The 16,141-nt window shown below is 46.7% G+C and overlaps 1 protein-coding gene across 1 annotated transcript in view; it reads left to right on the top strand.

The window, feature by feature from the left end:
* The first annotated feature begins 464 nt into the window (after nt 1-464).
* The window catches only part of LOC126262446 (guanine nucleotide-binding protein G(o) subunit alpha), a 543,526-nt gene continuing 527,849 nt past the window's right edge, over nt 465-16,141 (top strand). The window contains exon 1 of the mRNA XM_049959099.1: nt 465-582. Coding sequence (XP_049815056.1) covers nt 465-582 — 118 coding nt within the window. The remainder of the gene's footprint in view (nt 583-16,141) is intronic.

Here is a 16,141-nt window from a genome sequence, read left to right on the forward strand (position 1 = left end):
AGAGCATCGAAATTAATCCTGTAGGCGCACGTTTTCTGAAGACGTCGTTATAACATTTGTGTGTGCGTGAGTGAGTGAGTGTGTGCACGCTACAGTACTGTGACTGTGGCGAGCACGCAGTAGAGGCGAAAGCGAGCGTCGCCGCCGCCGCCGCCCACGGGCTGTCCGGATCGATGAGCCCCGTGCGCGTCCGCCTCCGGACACGGACCTACCCCAGGCGCGGCGGTGCGCGCGCAGCGGCCGCTTCGCCCGGGGCGGCGGCGGCGGCGAGCGGCGGCGCAGTCGACCGCCGGAGTCCACATCGATTCGTCGCGGGTCGGTGCTGCGCGGCTCGGCGCCCTACAGACGGCACGCTGGCGACGGGCGGAGGCAAGGCGTCCGCGGCCGGCCCCAGCGGGGGCGGCGCCGCCGGGGGCGGAGGCGGTGGGGGGCGGCGCGCGGCCGGCGGGCTGCTCAGCCTCGCCATGGGCTGCCGCGCCTCGGCCGAGGAGCGCGCCGCCGCCGACCGCAGCCGCCAGATCGAGAAGGCGCTGCGCGAGGAGCGCGAGCGCGCCGCCAGGGACGTCAAGCTGCTGCTGCTCGGTGCGTCAGCGCGCCCGCCGCGCCCGTAGGCAACCCGCGCAGCAGCCTCTCCACTTTCATTACTCGCCGGCTCAGTGGTTACAGTGTCAGAGTACCGATGCTAAGGTCTCGTGTTCGAACTCCGCTCAGTCCTTTGATCTCTATTCTTTCTTCTTTCTTTCTTTGCTGGGAATGACTGTTAGTACTACGAACGTGTGGTCCAAACGACTAGCAAACCACGGTGGTGTTCACGACAACTTTTACATTTTTCATTACTTATCGGTATCCAGCTGCTTGTATGCTGTTGCATCATTTTGCTTTAAACAATAAGCTTACTTCATCAGCGAGCGTAGCGCAACGCGTTTCGAGAATTCACTCCTTTTCGATTTTTGTGGTTGATTCATAAATTTTTAGTACGATATGTGCGTGTGCGTCATTCTACCGCACTCTCCCCGCCGTGTCCTTTGTTGTTGTAAACTTACTGTGCCCTCTTTACCCCGTGGAATTTTACACACATACAACACGGTGTTTGTTTACGCTGAACGATAGCATGGTACAAAGACGATTTCACTTAACCATACAACGCGAATGACTCATCCTATAAAACTTCGGAAATGTAGCCGCATAAACATTATTTCTAAAAAGACGCGAAAACTTTATGATGCACACAGCGAATGATGTTTTGCGTGTGTGCTAATTTATGACGAATGATGGAGGCACAATACGACAAGATCATAAGAAGACGACTGCGTCAAACGCAGAAGGACAGAAGAACACACACGCGGATTTCGTATGCAAAAATTACCTAACCTCCCAGAGAACATGAAAATGAGACTGAATTGTCCTATCGAAAGCTATTCTTTTTTCATGCGTAACGCAAATCGTTTCGATAATGTATTCTCTTTTTTGAGTGCAGCGGAAGTTTACATTATTTTTAAATAGTATGTCAGCATTTGTCTTACTCTGCCTCTCTTTCCCTTCAGTTGTCATTTTATATCCACTAGATACTGTGCTCTCCTTGTCTCGTGGAAATTCCACACACAGCACATCATTTGCAGTGTTTCTTTACGTTAAAGGATATTTATACGTTGCACATGTGCGTTCATTTCTCCGAGATGTAACAGGCACAGTGCGTTGAGATTGTAAATAGACGTCTGTGGGGTAAGAGAGACAGACAGCGCACGTACAGATTTCATATTCAAAAATGACGAAGGCTCAAAAATGAGAATAAAGTTAAAAAAATTTATTGGTGCAGTAACTTTGTTACGTAAATCGTTACTGATAAAGTTGGAGGCTTTCCAAAGTCGTAGAACACAAAGAAAACAATCGCAACGTCCACATACTGGTTATTCTTCTTCCACTGTGCCATTTCTTTGATTTTTTAACTACATTTTTCATTTTTTTCCTAATTTTTAAGAAACACTTTATTTACTCATTTTTGTACGCAGATGTTTCCAAGGACTTGCCCCTGTTTTTATTTGTACAGGCAAGGAACATAAATAATTCATGTTGTATTTCAAGGCTTTACAACTGATGACAGAAATAGACCAGTCTGGAACCGAGCCATGTACAAAAATTACGAAATGATGTTATGTAGCTGAAATGGTCCCTTATGACTCGAAAGGCATTTAGGTTTCCTTTCCGTTTTAAGATTGTAATATAAATCTCTCTCCGCTCCAACAATAGGCACTGTGGATAAAATTAAGAATTTACAGTGTTCTTCGTTTTTTTATGTTTTAGACACCATTATATATTCACTTGCTCCTTATCTTTATTTCCTTCTGCAGTTTCTTTCTCCCTGATGTCCACTTACTTCATGCTTGCAGTCAACTTCGTGAAGCATTCTCAAGCGAGTTGCATCATAAACACAATTTTTCCGCTCTTTTTGCTGTCTTCGAGAATTCATTTAATTTTCTTTCCTTACGGCAACTTGTTTTCGAGCATTCTTTTCGATTCCGATAGCGCGTTGTCACAGTAGACTTTTGTTTCTCTTTGAAAACTGAATCCATTATTTCTCAGATCATAGAGTCCTTTACATATCGAAACCTTGCAACACCACTGCTTCTGCTCGAGGAATCCATTTATAAGGTCAGGAGTTTCTCTTTGCCTACTTTGTGCAGCTTCCACACTTCTGACTTGGAGCTGGTAATTCTTTCTGACTCAAGATTATGTATACGGACTTCTATTGTTAACAATATGGCACTTTACAATACTGACAACTTATCAAGCTCTCCTCTTGGCCAGTTTCAATATTTATTTATTTCCTACTTTTACCGTTTCAAGCATCTGGATTTGATGTTTACTTAGAAGTTCTACATCCTTTCATTTTCTCTATTCTGGTCTCTAAATCTTCAATTTATTCCTTAATTATTTGTTCATTAATTTTGTGTCACTTTTCTCTTTCTGTTTTCTAGGTTTTTAATTCCTTTTACTTTTCTAGTTTTGTCCCCTTTTTTATTATGTATTCAGCTACTACTTATTTGCATTTCATTTACCATTTGTTTGCTTATATTTCTTTTCAAAACTTTTCATTGTCCAATAATTTGATTATTGGTCATACTTGCTTTACAGAATATGACGTATTTCGTTGTTTGTTTTTATTTTTTAGGGTACCTTTTCTTCATTTCTGTTTTTACCGAAAGTTACACTGTCACACATTTATTTCCGTGCTAGCAAGTGGATGTGACTGTTAAGGCAAAACTGCCGGGGAAAATTTTCTGGCCGGCCGGAGTGGCCGTGCGGTTCTAAGCGCTACAGTCTGGAACCGAGCGACCTCTACGGTCGCAGGTTCGAATCCTGCCTCGGGCATGGATGTGTGTGATGTCCTTAGGTTAGTTAGGTTTAATTAGTTCTAAGTTCTAGGCGACTGATGACCTCAGAAGTTAAGTCGCATAGTGCTCAGAGCCATTTATGAAAATTTTCTTTCTGTCATTTGTTTACTCTGTCATGATAGTTACGCGCCGTAATCGTTTGTACACAGCACGCCGTGAACTGTTTCCAGTTTGGTAATGAGTCTTGTGCTAGACGCATCCGCAAATATGAGACATACAGTCGTAGAGAAGACTGAAGTAACTAGATTTCCTGTGATATGTAGTACCTGGCACAAAGAAACCCGAATACAATCACCTTATTTTCTGCAAAGATGTTTAAAAAAATCTTGGATTGTAAATTAAGTTGCCTTTTACGAAAGAGTGAAAGACTGAAAGTAATGTGATTCTTAACTAACGAAATTACCTTTCACTTTTTATTTGTGACATTTACAGGATTCGTATAGTAGGAATTGTTATTGTTTCATTAAAAAGATTAAGTCTTCTATAAATCCAACTACAAATTTGTGTTTGATTTTGTTTCACATTCTCCGTATTTTCGAATAAGCATCGGTTTGTGAATGAAATCTGTTTCGTCATTTGGGGCCAAAAATAGCCTTTTTTATTTTTCAGTGCTTCGTTCAGTAAAACAATAACATCTTGCAAAAGAATAATCGAAAAAAAGAGAGAACTGTGACCCATGACGTTTTTAATATTCGCATACTCTCGTCAAAGATCAGCACTTAGTGTTGATGTACGAGGGGCGTTGAATAAGTAATGCAGCACTTTTTTTCTCGGTCACTCCGGTTGAAAAAATGCGGGTTGAAAAATGCGGAATCTGTTGTGGGACATCGTGGAATATTTCCGTTTTAGTGCCTATGGTTTCATGAAGTTCCGATAGGTGGCAGCGCTATACATAGTCTTTAAAATGCCGTCTGTAACGGAGGTCCGTTCCAAGCAGAGAGCTGTTATTGAGTTTCTTTTGGTGGAAAACCAGAGCATCGCACATATTCATAGGCGATTGTGGAATGTCTACGGAGACCTGACAGTGAACAAAACCACGGTGAATCGTTGTGCGAGGCATTTGTCATGCAACAAGGTCGCGTAAACATGTCCGATATCCCTAGTGTCGGCCGGCCACTTACAGCTGCGACTCCTGCAATGTTGCAACGTGCGGAAATTGCCATTGAAGTTGGTCGAAGGATCACAATCAAGCACCTCGCTGCCCAGCTGGACGTCTCTGTTGGTAGTGCTGACAGACTCGTACAATGTGTATGCCTTCTGGCTTCCGTGCCATCTAACAGAAGGCAATAACGGGCAACGAAGGACCGTCTATGCGGAACTGCTTGCGCGTTACAAGAATGATCGTCACATCGTGACAAGCGCTGAAACATGGGTTCATTAATCCGTACCGGAAATAAAACGGCAATCCATGGTGTGGCGCCTCACCACTTCTTCTTTGCAGAAAGAGTTCAAAGCCGCAATTTCAGCCAGTAAAGTCATGGCGACGGTCTTTTGGGACTCTGAAGGTGTTATTCTGTTTTGCACGATCAACTCACAAGGGTATACTGCTACCCTCAGAAAAATGAAGAAACGACCTAGCGTATTCGACGCCACCAAAAATAAAAAACGAATTTCTTCTTCTTTATGACAATGCAAGGCCTCACACAGATCTGCGTACCCGAGAGCAGCTCACAAAACTTCTCTGGACTGTTCTCCCTCATCCATCCTACAACCCAGCTCTCTCTGGCCTAATGAAGAATCCAGTCCACGGGAAGCAGTACGTGGATGACGGGCAGGTTATTGATGCAACAAGACGTTGGCTTCAAAGTTGACCAGTAGACTGGTACCATGCGGGCATACAGCCACTCCCAGTACGGTGGGGTAAAGCCGCCGCATTGAACAGAGATTATGTTGAAAAATGTGGGTTTGTAGATCAAAAGAGGGGAATAATATGGTATATTTGAACCCTGAATAAAACCAATTTGCTTACAGAAAAAAATGTGTTGCTTTACTTACTGAACGCCCCTCCGAAGTTTCACATGTCCCCCCACGCTAAGACAATTGAGTAACAAGTAGTGTCAGAAGAGCGTACGTGTTCTGGGTTTCATGAAGATATAGTTCTGTTGCGGTACATATGTGCATCGCAATGTGAGAGTGAAATGGTGGGGCAACTGGAAATGTACTCCAAAGCTTGTGGGCAAAGCATATTCACCTTGGGATCCTGGAGGTATATGGACCGAATGCAACGTCGCGTCCAGCAGTAGTGAAACGGTGCCAACAATTTGACCAAGGCCGAACAGATGTGGGTGATACTGGTCGGGAAGTCCTGGTCTTGTACCCCGCGATTCTCATCTTTTCGGTAAGCTGAAAGGACATCTGGGGGTGAAGAGATTTTCCATCGATGAGGACGTTCACAACCCGGTTCTCGAATGGCTCTGGCTTCCGTGACCAAGGAGCGGAATTCTGTGGTACAGTAACTGAACGATTGGTGGGACATTCCGACCATCGTTTAGACTTGGTGACAAATGTTGAAAAATGTGTCAGACCTCCTCTTGTCGGCGTGACATGGACTCAACAACTCCTTGGAAGTGCTCTGCAGAAATACTGAGCCACGCTGTCCCTCTAGCCGTCCATAATTGCGACAGTGTTGCCGGTACAGAATTTTGTGCACGACCTGGCCTCTGGCCCCCATGTGGGCCGATATGGGTGGCCGTATACATCCCTCGAATTGTCCAGAATGTTCCTCAAGCCAATTGCGAACAACTATGGCCTGGTGACATGGCCCATTGTCATCCACTAAAATTCCATCAGTGCTACAAATGGTCTCCAAGTAACCCAATATAAACTTTTCCAGTCAGTGATCGCATCAGTTGGATCAGGAGATCCAGTCCATTCCATGTAAACACAGCCCACACCATTAAAGAGAGACCACCGGCATGCACAGTTCCTTGTTGACAACTTGGGTCCATGGCTTCGTGGGATCTGCACTACACTTGAACCCCACCATCAGCTCTTATTAACAGAAATTGGGACTTATCTGACCAGGCCACGGTTTCCCAGTCGTCTAGGCGGCAACCGGTAGCCGAGGAAAGGCGCTATTGGCGATTAGTGCTCGGGTCGTTTTCTGGCACAGCCCATTAACGCCACATTTCGCCGCACTGTCCTAACGGATACGTTCGTCATACGTCCCACATTGATTTCTTCGGTTATTTCACGCAGTGATGTTTGTTTGTTAGGACTGACATCTCCACGCAAATGATGCTCCTCTCGATCGTTAAATGAAGGCCATCGGCCACTTCGTTGTCCTCGGTGAGAGTTAATGTCTGGAATTTAGTATTCTCGGCACACTCTTGATACTGTGGATCTCGGAACATTGAATTCTTTAGCGATTTCAGAAATGGAATGTCTAAAGCGTCTAGCTCCAGCTACCATTCCGAGTTCAAAGTCAGTCAGTCTCCGTCGTGCGGCCGCAACCATGTCGGAGACCACTTCAAATGAATCACCCGAGTACAAATGGCAATTGTGCCAATGCACTACCTTTTTATGCTTTGTGTACGCGATACTACTGCCATCTGTATATATGCATATCGATATCTCATAGCACCTCATTGTATTTGCGTCTCTTTGAAGTGCAACGCAGCTTTCAATAACAGTTTACTGGTCTGCCATAACAACTCGTAGCTTACATTTTGAAGTTCCTCTTTTAGATGTAGACGAGCAGTAACTTTTTCCACGTTACTTCCGCTAACGGAAGGGGTAAGTTGTTTGGAGTGACAGCCGGTCAATATTTGTCGTTCTGTGATAACAGAAACCGATATGAAGGCAAAATCTTCTTTCCGTCAGATAACGCCCATATATTCTCTTTGATTAATGTCATGTCATTTCCGTAGCATTGAGGAGTTACTGTTTTCATTAACGAGGGAAGTCTCTAATTGGGACCTCGGATGTCGAACTGTGCAAAAAAATCACTCGCAGGGAAACACGAAGATAACGTCTCAGCAAAATTGTAGGCGCTCCCAACGAGTGGTTTATTGAATGCGTGGGTGCAGGAGGTAGGTAAGATACAGGAATTGGTCGCGGGAGAGAAATTCGGAACAGAATGTATTTTGAAACTTCCTGGCAGATTAAAACTGTGTGCCCGACCGAGACTCGAACTCGGGACCTTTGCCTTTCGCGGACAAGTGCTCTACCATCTGAGCTACCGAAGCACGACTCACGCCCGGTACTCACAGCTGTACTTCTGCCAGTATCTCGTCTCCTACCTTCCAAACTTTACAGGAGCTCTCCTTGCCCGCGAAAGGCAAAGGTCCCGAGTTCGAGTATCGGTCGGGCACACAGTTTTAATCTGCCAGGAAGTTTCATATCAGCGCACACTCTGCTGCAGAGTGAAAATCTCATTCTGGAAACCTCCCCCAGGCTGTGGCTAAGCCATGTCTCCGCAATATCCTTTCTTTCAGGAGTGCTAGTTCTGCAAGGTTCGCAGGAGAGCTTCTGTAAAGTTTGGAAGGTAGGAGACGAGGTACTGGCGGAAGTAAAGCTGTGAGTACCGGCCGTGAGTCGTGCTTCGGTAGCTCAGATGGTAGAGCACTTGCCCGCGAAAGGCAAAGGTCCCGAGTTCGAGTCTCGGTCGGGCACACAATTTTAATCTGCCAGGAAGTTTCATATCAGCGCACACTCCGCTGCAGAGTGAAAATCTCATTCTAGAATGTATTTTGGTTAACAAGTGATAGATGATTGGTTATGGATCCATTGTACGAGTATGGATTCCGATACCTTGTTAAACACTAAGGTGAGGCAGACTGTTCTGGAGGTCGAGGTGCCACTGTCTGATTCGTTGGGTTTAAGAGAAAGCTGAATAGGAGTCTCGTATTTTCGGCACGTGCCCTCTTGCTGCAGTAAAGTCTGGTGTTCACAGAGGCGAAAGAACACCGGCGACAGCATGCCTCTAGTGTAAACGTTTAGCAAGAGCAAGGGAACGGCATCCGGTTCGCAGTTGCAGGTGTGGCTCGTTTTCCGCTGTGTTTCGGTCTTCCAGCGAATCATTAAAGGAAGTACGCAACCGCTCCACAACGGCGCTAGCTTCTTTGTGAAGAACAGAGAGCATTCATAAATTGAAGGCGGGGGTGGGAGGGGGGCGGGGTGAGAATAGAATAGAAAGGAAAGGAAAGGGACCATCGATGTCAGCTGCATCGGAACATTACGCGGAATCAGCGGCGACGAGGGAAAATGTGTGCCAGACCGTGATTCGAACCTGGAATCTCCTGCTTCCTAGACTTTTCCGTTAACCACTGTGCTACCCGGACACAGTATTTATCGCAACTGTGTGGAGTGTCTCAGCACGCCTCTCGGTCGACCCTCAATCCCACCTAGCGCCATATACCCACAGTCTCTTTCCACGTCCTCCATGCTCGCTACTGTGAGATCCCCGCAGGATGTCAGATGTGATTGTTCAGCCGCACTAAGTGGTGGATTCGTTGCCCATCGAGGCGAATCGGTTACACGATTGTTGGAACTTAAATAGTGGCAATTATGTATTCACAAACGATACAAAAGAGTTGCATGTTTGCATCTGTTATTGTCCTTCAAAGTAGTCACCAGCGTTGTGTAGAACCCGTTGCCAGCGATGTGGAAGGCGTAGTATACCGTTAGCAGAGCCTGTTCTGTTGATCGTGCGAATGAATCGGTCTACTGCCTGTAGAATCTCTGGAACAGTTCTGAAGCAAAATCTTCGGAATCAAATCAAAGTCACAAGGACTTAAGTCCGGGGAGTATCGTGGATGGTACAGTACTTCCCAGTCCCATCGACCGAACAGAGCGGGCCGCAGCGTGCGCTGTATGCGCCCGCACATTGTCGTGCAAAATGATGGGTGGGTTGCGCAGAAAGTGTCGCCGCTTCTTTCGGAAAGCCGGTCGCAGGTGATGCTCCAAAAACAAACAGTAATACTGTGCATTGACGGTCTGCCGTGGAGGAACGTAATGCGTTAGGATAACACCATCACAGTCGTTCACGCGAATCACCATAACTTTAGACCACTCCATTCGCACCATCAACAGAACAGGCTCTGCTAACGGTATACTACGCCTTCCACATAGCTGGCAGTGGGTTCTACACAACGCTGGTGAGTGCTTTGAAGGACAGTAACAGGTGCAAACATGTAACTCTTTTGTATCGGTTGTGAATAAATTCCAACCGAATCAGTGACTGCATCCAGGCCAAAGGGAGAGAAGCATCACAGAGAAAGTGGGCTCACATTTCCGAATTCTTTGTAACTGTGACTCGCTCTGTAATCTCTGAAACAACATAACATACCCTTTCAACCCGTGAAGTTTCATTTCACGTCGTCGTCCCTTTCTGGATGCTTCACTTTTTTTTTATTCTTTTGATTCTCCGGGCAGTGTATTTGCTCTTTCGACTCTCATTGGAAAAGGGTCTGGTCGGAAGCAACATTTGTTGCCATCTATTAACGTTTATTTTCACCACAATAACATTTCTGGGAAGTGATAAATTACTAGTGTCACGTTCACATTTTAAAGTATCCTGAATCATATCAACTCGTGGAGTATGAAAATCCTGCTCGTCCATTTTTGACACACGTGTCACGCCCGCAGGTTAGCAGTCTATCAGTTAACATTCACGTCTCTGTTTCTATGGAAATCTGTTAAACTGTTTTTATAATCGTTTCCACTCTCTTAATGCATACGAAACTCTATTAAAATGCAAATGAAAAATAAAAAAACCGCATTAGTTTTTGCGACTCACCTCGCGTCAGCAAATGCAATCCAGCCAAACTATAACCAAGGCATATCTGTGTAGACGTTGTCAGTATAGCCTGTATCATTACACGAGCCTCGCATTATTGGATCCAATCTGATTTTCTTGGCACAATGTTCATAACAGTAATGAGTCCACGCAGTAATAAGTATTTAAGTATTCAGCACTAATTAGCGTTCTGATACCTTACTGGCCCAATGATATCTCCGTATTCACGTTAACTCTCACACGGACACACTCTATTTGACTCCCATCGATTTCTCACTCGCTGTCTCCCTGTCGTATAACAGTTCATTATAATTTTTACATTCTGTTTGATTATAGAAGGGAAATACATGAAGCTAAAATACTGCACACCCAAAAATAAACATATTAATAATAAATATCTACGATAAGATACTAAAGTGGGGCACAGCTATGCATGTTACTGTAGTACAAATGCATGAACCGGCTGAGGAATGTATAATGTTCCCGTATTGCAGTCATGTAAAAAAAAAAAGAAACGAGTACCATTGATAATTAGCGATAACTTTACAACATGCAGCTCCTGTCCTATTCCAGCGCCAAGAGAATTCGCAGCGTGCATGTGCCCAGGGCTCTCTCTTCTTAAGGGTCCACAACACGAGCGTTATCGTCCTCCCACACACCAGCGATATGACAAGTCAACTCGTGCACAATTTCGAACGCCACTCGAGTGAAGATGTGCTATGGAACATGAACTGCTTTGTTTAGCAGCAGCGGCAGTTGATTTCCGTTTGTCCACTAATGTACTCTACATACATCCATACACGGCGGCCGTTGTGGCCGAGTGTTTCTAGGCGATTCAGTCTGGAACCGCGCGACCGCTACGATCGCAGGTTCGAATCCTGCGTTGGGAATGGATGTGTGTGATGTCCTTAGGTTAGTTAGGTTTAAGTAGTTCTTTGTTCTAGGGGACTGATGACCACAGATGTTAAGTCCCATAGTGCTCAGAGCCATTTGAACCATCCATACACATTACACTGATCAACTAGAACATTCTGACCACCAACTCACATTGATATAAAGCCGTCCAAGGGTTAGCAGTTTCCCATGGTGAAGAATGACTGCTAGTCAGACACATGCACAGTGCATGTAGTATCAGTGAGCATGCTGTCCATGTGTAGAATGGGGAAGGCGCGCGATTTATCTGAGTTTGACCGAGGGCAGATTGTGATGGCCCGGAGGTTCAGCAGCAGGAACTGCACAACTTGTCGCGTGTTCGATGAGTTCTGTGTTGAGTGTCTTCAACAGGTGGCGAAACCAAGTCCAGACGTCGTGGGGTTGGGCGGCCGCTCCTCATTACAGATGTCGGACGTGGTAGGCTCGGCAAACTGGTAAAACAGATCAGACTTTAATGCTGGGCAGAGTATAAATGTGTCTGAACACACAGTGCACCGAACACTCTTAACCATGGGCCTCCGCAGTCGACGACGCATGCATGCGCCAGTGTTAACACCACGACACCGGCAACTACTACTGAAATGGGCTCGTGACCGCCGGCTCTGGACGGTGGTGCAGTGGCAGAGCGTTGCATGGTCTGATAAATCTTCATCATGCCGATGGGAGAGCGCGGATCCGTCGTCTTCCAGGGCAATACCTCCTTGAGACCTGTACGGAACGAAGGCAAAGAGGCGTCTCCACTACGTTTCCGAGAACATTCACGTGGGCGTCCATGGGTCCAGTGGAGTTCGTACAAGGCACCATGGCGGCCAAGGAGTGTCGTGCACCGGCTGCAGATCACGTACACCCATTCATGACGATAATATTTGCCGGCGGTAGTGGAAGTTTTCAACAAGGTTATGCGCCATGTCACAAGGCCAGAAGCCTGATGGAACACATTGGCTAGTTCCAAATGATGTGCTAGCCCCCTACTCGCCAGATCTGAGCCTCATCGAACACATCTGGGGTGTGGTCGGACGCGGCGTCAGAGCCCATCACTGCCCTCCCAGGAATTTATGGGAATTCGTGACTTGTGTGTGCAAATATGATGGCAACTCCCTCTAGCGAACTAGCAACGCCCCATCTCTTCTAAGCCACGATGCGTTGCCGCAGACATTCGTGACAAAGTTGGACATACCGGCTATTATATAGGTAGTCATAATGTTCTAGCTGATCGGTTTATAAAAATGGATGTACGTTTGTACATTCTACGACAAAAATAAGACATACCACGAAGAAATTATCCGAACGGGACGGAAAACGGCAGATGTGATATACATGTACAGATAGGGTTCATAGAAGAGAGAGAGAAGATCCAACGGAGAGCAGCGCGCTTCGTTACATGATCATTTAGTAATCGCGAAAGCGTACGGAGGTGATAGATAACCTCCAGTGGAAGACTCCGCAAGAGAGAGGCTCGGTAGCTCGGTACAGGCTTTTGGCTCAAATGGCTCTGAGCACTATGGGACTTAACATCGGAGGTCATCAGTCCCCTAGACTTAGAACTACTTAAACCTAACTAACCTAATGACATCACACACATCCATGCCCCAGGCAGGATTCGAACCTGCGATCGTAGCGGTCGCGCGGTTCCGGCCGGCGGTACAGACTTTTGTTGAAGTTTCGAGAACATACCTTCACCGAGGAGTCAAGCAGTATATTGCTCCGTCCTACGTATATCTCGCGAAGAGTCCATGAGAATAAAATCAGAGCCGGCCGGAGTGGCCGAGCGGTTCTAGGCGCTTCAGTCTGGAACCGCGCGACCGCTATGGTCGCAGGTTCGCATCCTGCCTCGGGCATGGATGTGTGTGATGTCGTTAGGTTAGTTAGGTTTCAGTAGTTCTACGTTCTAGGGGACTGATGACCTCAGCTGTTAAGTCCCATAGTGCTCAGAGCCATTTGAACCATTTTTGATAAAATCAGAGAGATTAGAGCCCACCGACAGTCCTTCTTTGCACGAACAATACGAGGCTGGAATAGAAGGGAGAACCTATAGAGGTACTCAAGGTACCCTTCACCACACACCGTCGGTGGCTTGCGGAGTATGGATGTAGATGTAGATGACAACAGTTTCAGGAAAACTGTATGATTTATTCAATAGCAAGAGCATCACAAGTAGAACAAGTCACTGACGCGTTGGTACACCTCTGCCCTAATGTAAACACTTGTTTGGCTTGACATTGAACGATAGAGTTGCTGGATGTCCTTCTAAGAGGTATCATGCCAATTGCTGTCCAACTGGCGCGTTAGATCCTCAGAACCCCGAGCTGAATAGGGGACCCTGCCTATTATGCTCCGAACTTTCTCAATGGGGAGACAGCCTGAGACGTTGCTGGCCAAGATAGGGTTTGGAAAGCAATAGAAACTCCCGCGGTGTGTGGGTGCACATCATCTTGCTGAAACGAAGCCCAGGATAGCTTGTCACGAACGAGGCGTAGAGCATCATAGATGTTCCAGTGTGCTGTAAGGGTGCCGCAGATGACGACCAAAGGGTCCATGCTGTCAAAAGAAATGACACCCTAGACTGTCACTCTGGCTGTCGCGCCGTATTGTGGGTGACAGTAAGGTAGGTAACCCACTGCGAACCTGACTGTCGTCAGGCATACGGCCTTACAATCAAGACTGTTGGTTAGGGCGCCATTTCATTTTATAACAGGACCCCTTTGGTTGTCATCCGCGGCACCTTTATTGCACCACGGTACGACAACGATATTCTACACCCCGTTTTGTTGCCATTCATGGCAAGCCATCTATTCTATCGCTTGCGCCTTTGTACCGCATTGTGCGCGGGGTTGGCTTGGTTAAATCGGATTTGGCATGTTAATTTGAAGGGGTGGGCGGAAGCCCTTCCTGTCGCCACCCCATACGCCCGCACCCCGCCCCCCCCCCTCCCGGGATGGAATCAGAGTACCCCAACTGTCTGCATCTAGTGTAAATCATGGAAAAGTGCGGATGTGTGCCAAATGTCAGTGAGTCGTGTAACTGAGGCGTGACGTGGGGACCAGCCCGCTATTCACCTAGAGTGATGTGGAAAACCGCCTAAAAACCACATCCAGGCTGGCCAGCACACCGGCCCTCGTCGTTAATCCGGCGGGCGGATTCTATCCGGGGCCGGCGCGCCTACCCGAGTCCAGGAAGCAACGCATTAGCACTCTCGGCTAACCTGGCGGGTTAATTCATGGCAAGCCATCCTGGACGAACATTTCAGCAAGATAATGCGCACCTGCAGACTGGGACAGTTTCTACTGCTTCTCTTCGAGCTTACCAAACCCTTCCTTGGCCAGCAAGGTCGGAGAGTCTCTCATCAATTGAGAAAGCTTGGAGCTTTACGGGCAGGCACACCAACCAACTCGGGATTTTGAAGATCTAAGGCGCCAGATGGGCAGAATTTCGTACGATGCCCCTCTATCAATCTGTGTCATGTCAAAAAAGTTGGATGACTTATTCAAGAGAAATTCATTAAGACACTAGTTCATGTCTGGTCCTTATGCATTTTTTGCATATGGTCTATAGGTGAACCAGTCCGTTGTTGACTTCCGTAATTTGTGACGCTCTTCCTGTTGAATAATTCTTCCAGTTTTTCTGAAACTATAATCATTTGTTTAGCTGTACATGTACATCACATTTACCAATTTATGCCCCATTCGGATAATTCCTTTATGGTGTTTTATTGTACTTTGTTTTAGAGTGTATTTAACACGTCAACTCATTTTTTATAGAAGTCTCAGGTTGGCAGCTGTTTTATACATGTGGAAGGTCGATTCTTTAAAGAGTCGAGGATTTATTGAAAAACTGTAACGTAAAGTTCGTAGTCTACCGCGGGACTGCTACGGTCGCAGGTTCGAATCCTGCCTCGGGCATGGGTGTGTGTGATGTCCTTAGGTTAGTTAGTTAGTTAGTTAGTTCTAAGTTCTAGGGGACTTATGACCTAAGATGTTGAGTCCCATAGTGCTCAGAGCCATTTGAACCATTGAAAGTTCTTAGTCTACGTGGAGATAGCGAAATGAAATAAAATAAATAGCACGCTTTATATCTAAACGCACGAGTCGCAGCTGTGCAGTCAAGTGAATCATCAGGGTGTCTTAAATTTCAGAACGATCAGCGATCGAGCGACAGCATCTGCCCCACACTTGCGATCCGCGGACGGATCGCACAACGTGGTGAGTGATTGCTGCGATCCGTCATTCGCGTGTGGGGCGCTTTACTGGGCCTCTCCTCCCTCTCACAGCGTACCCTTGTGACTCGACCGAGTCGGTCTGGAGCCTTCCCCTCTGCTGCTGCCTGCTTTCCCGACGCCTCGCTGTCGTCGTCGCCTCCGTGGCTCCTGAGCGGATCGTCGCCCCCCTCGGGTCGCGAATGACGTCCTCAGGGAGAGGCGCATATGGCGCCAGTTTGTTTGCGCCGGCCGGCCGCAGTTTGGCCATCGATCGCCGTCGGCAGCGGCTGTTGTGCCGGCACGGAGAGACACATGTGTGTCGGTCGATGCGTGGCGAGTTGGCACCGCTCTCTCACCCTCCTCCCCCTCGCCCTAGCTTTCCCCTCAGCCACTCTCTCGCGCGCGCCATTCCGCGAAAACAGCTTTGCCGCAGAGGCGAACGCCACTCCGTACCTCGTCACAAGACGGAAAGCTGATTGTGCTTAGCTAAGCGACATCTCACTCTGCTGCCTTGGTTTTCCCATCTTTCTATCGCAATTGCCTCTAAATGAGATTACGAATCTGCCAATACCTCAACAAAACTTAGCAGCTAATTTTAAATTGGAAATAAATTAACACTTGTATGTTGAAGTTCAGGGCCAAGAATTAAACCTAGAGCGGGACAGTGCAGTTCTGTCAGAGACGTTGTAGGGCTCGGAAGAGCAGCTGAACGAAATGGATAGCTCTTGAAAAGAGTTTATAAGAGCAATGTCAACAAAAGTAAAGTAAGGGTAATGGAATGTAGCTGAAGCAGATCAGTCAATACTAAGAAAATTAGCTTAGGAAAAGAGACACTAAAATTAGTCACCGACTAATAAATAAAAATAAAACAAAATAAAGTGG

This window comes from Schistocerca nitens, chromosome 6, assembly GCF_023898315.1.
Source record: "Schistocerca nitens isolate TAMUIC-IGC-003100 chromosome 6, iqSchNite1.1, whole genome shotgun sequence".
NCBI classification, from domain to species: domain Eukaryota; kingdom Metazoa; phylum Arthropoda; class Insecta; order Orthoptera; family Acrididae; genus Schistocerca; species Schistocerca nitens.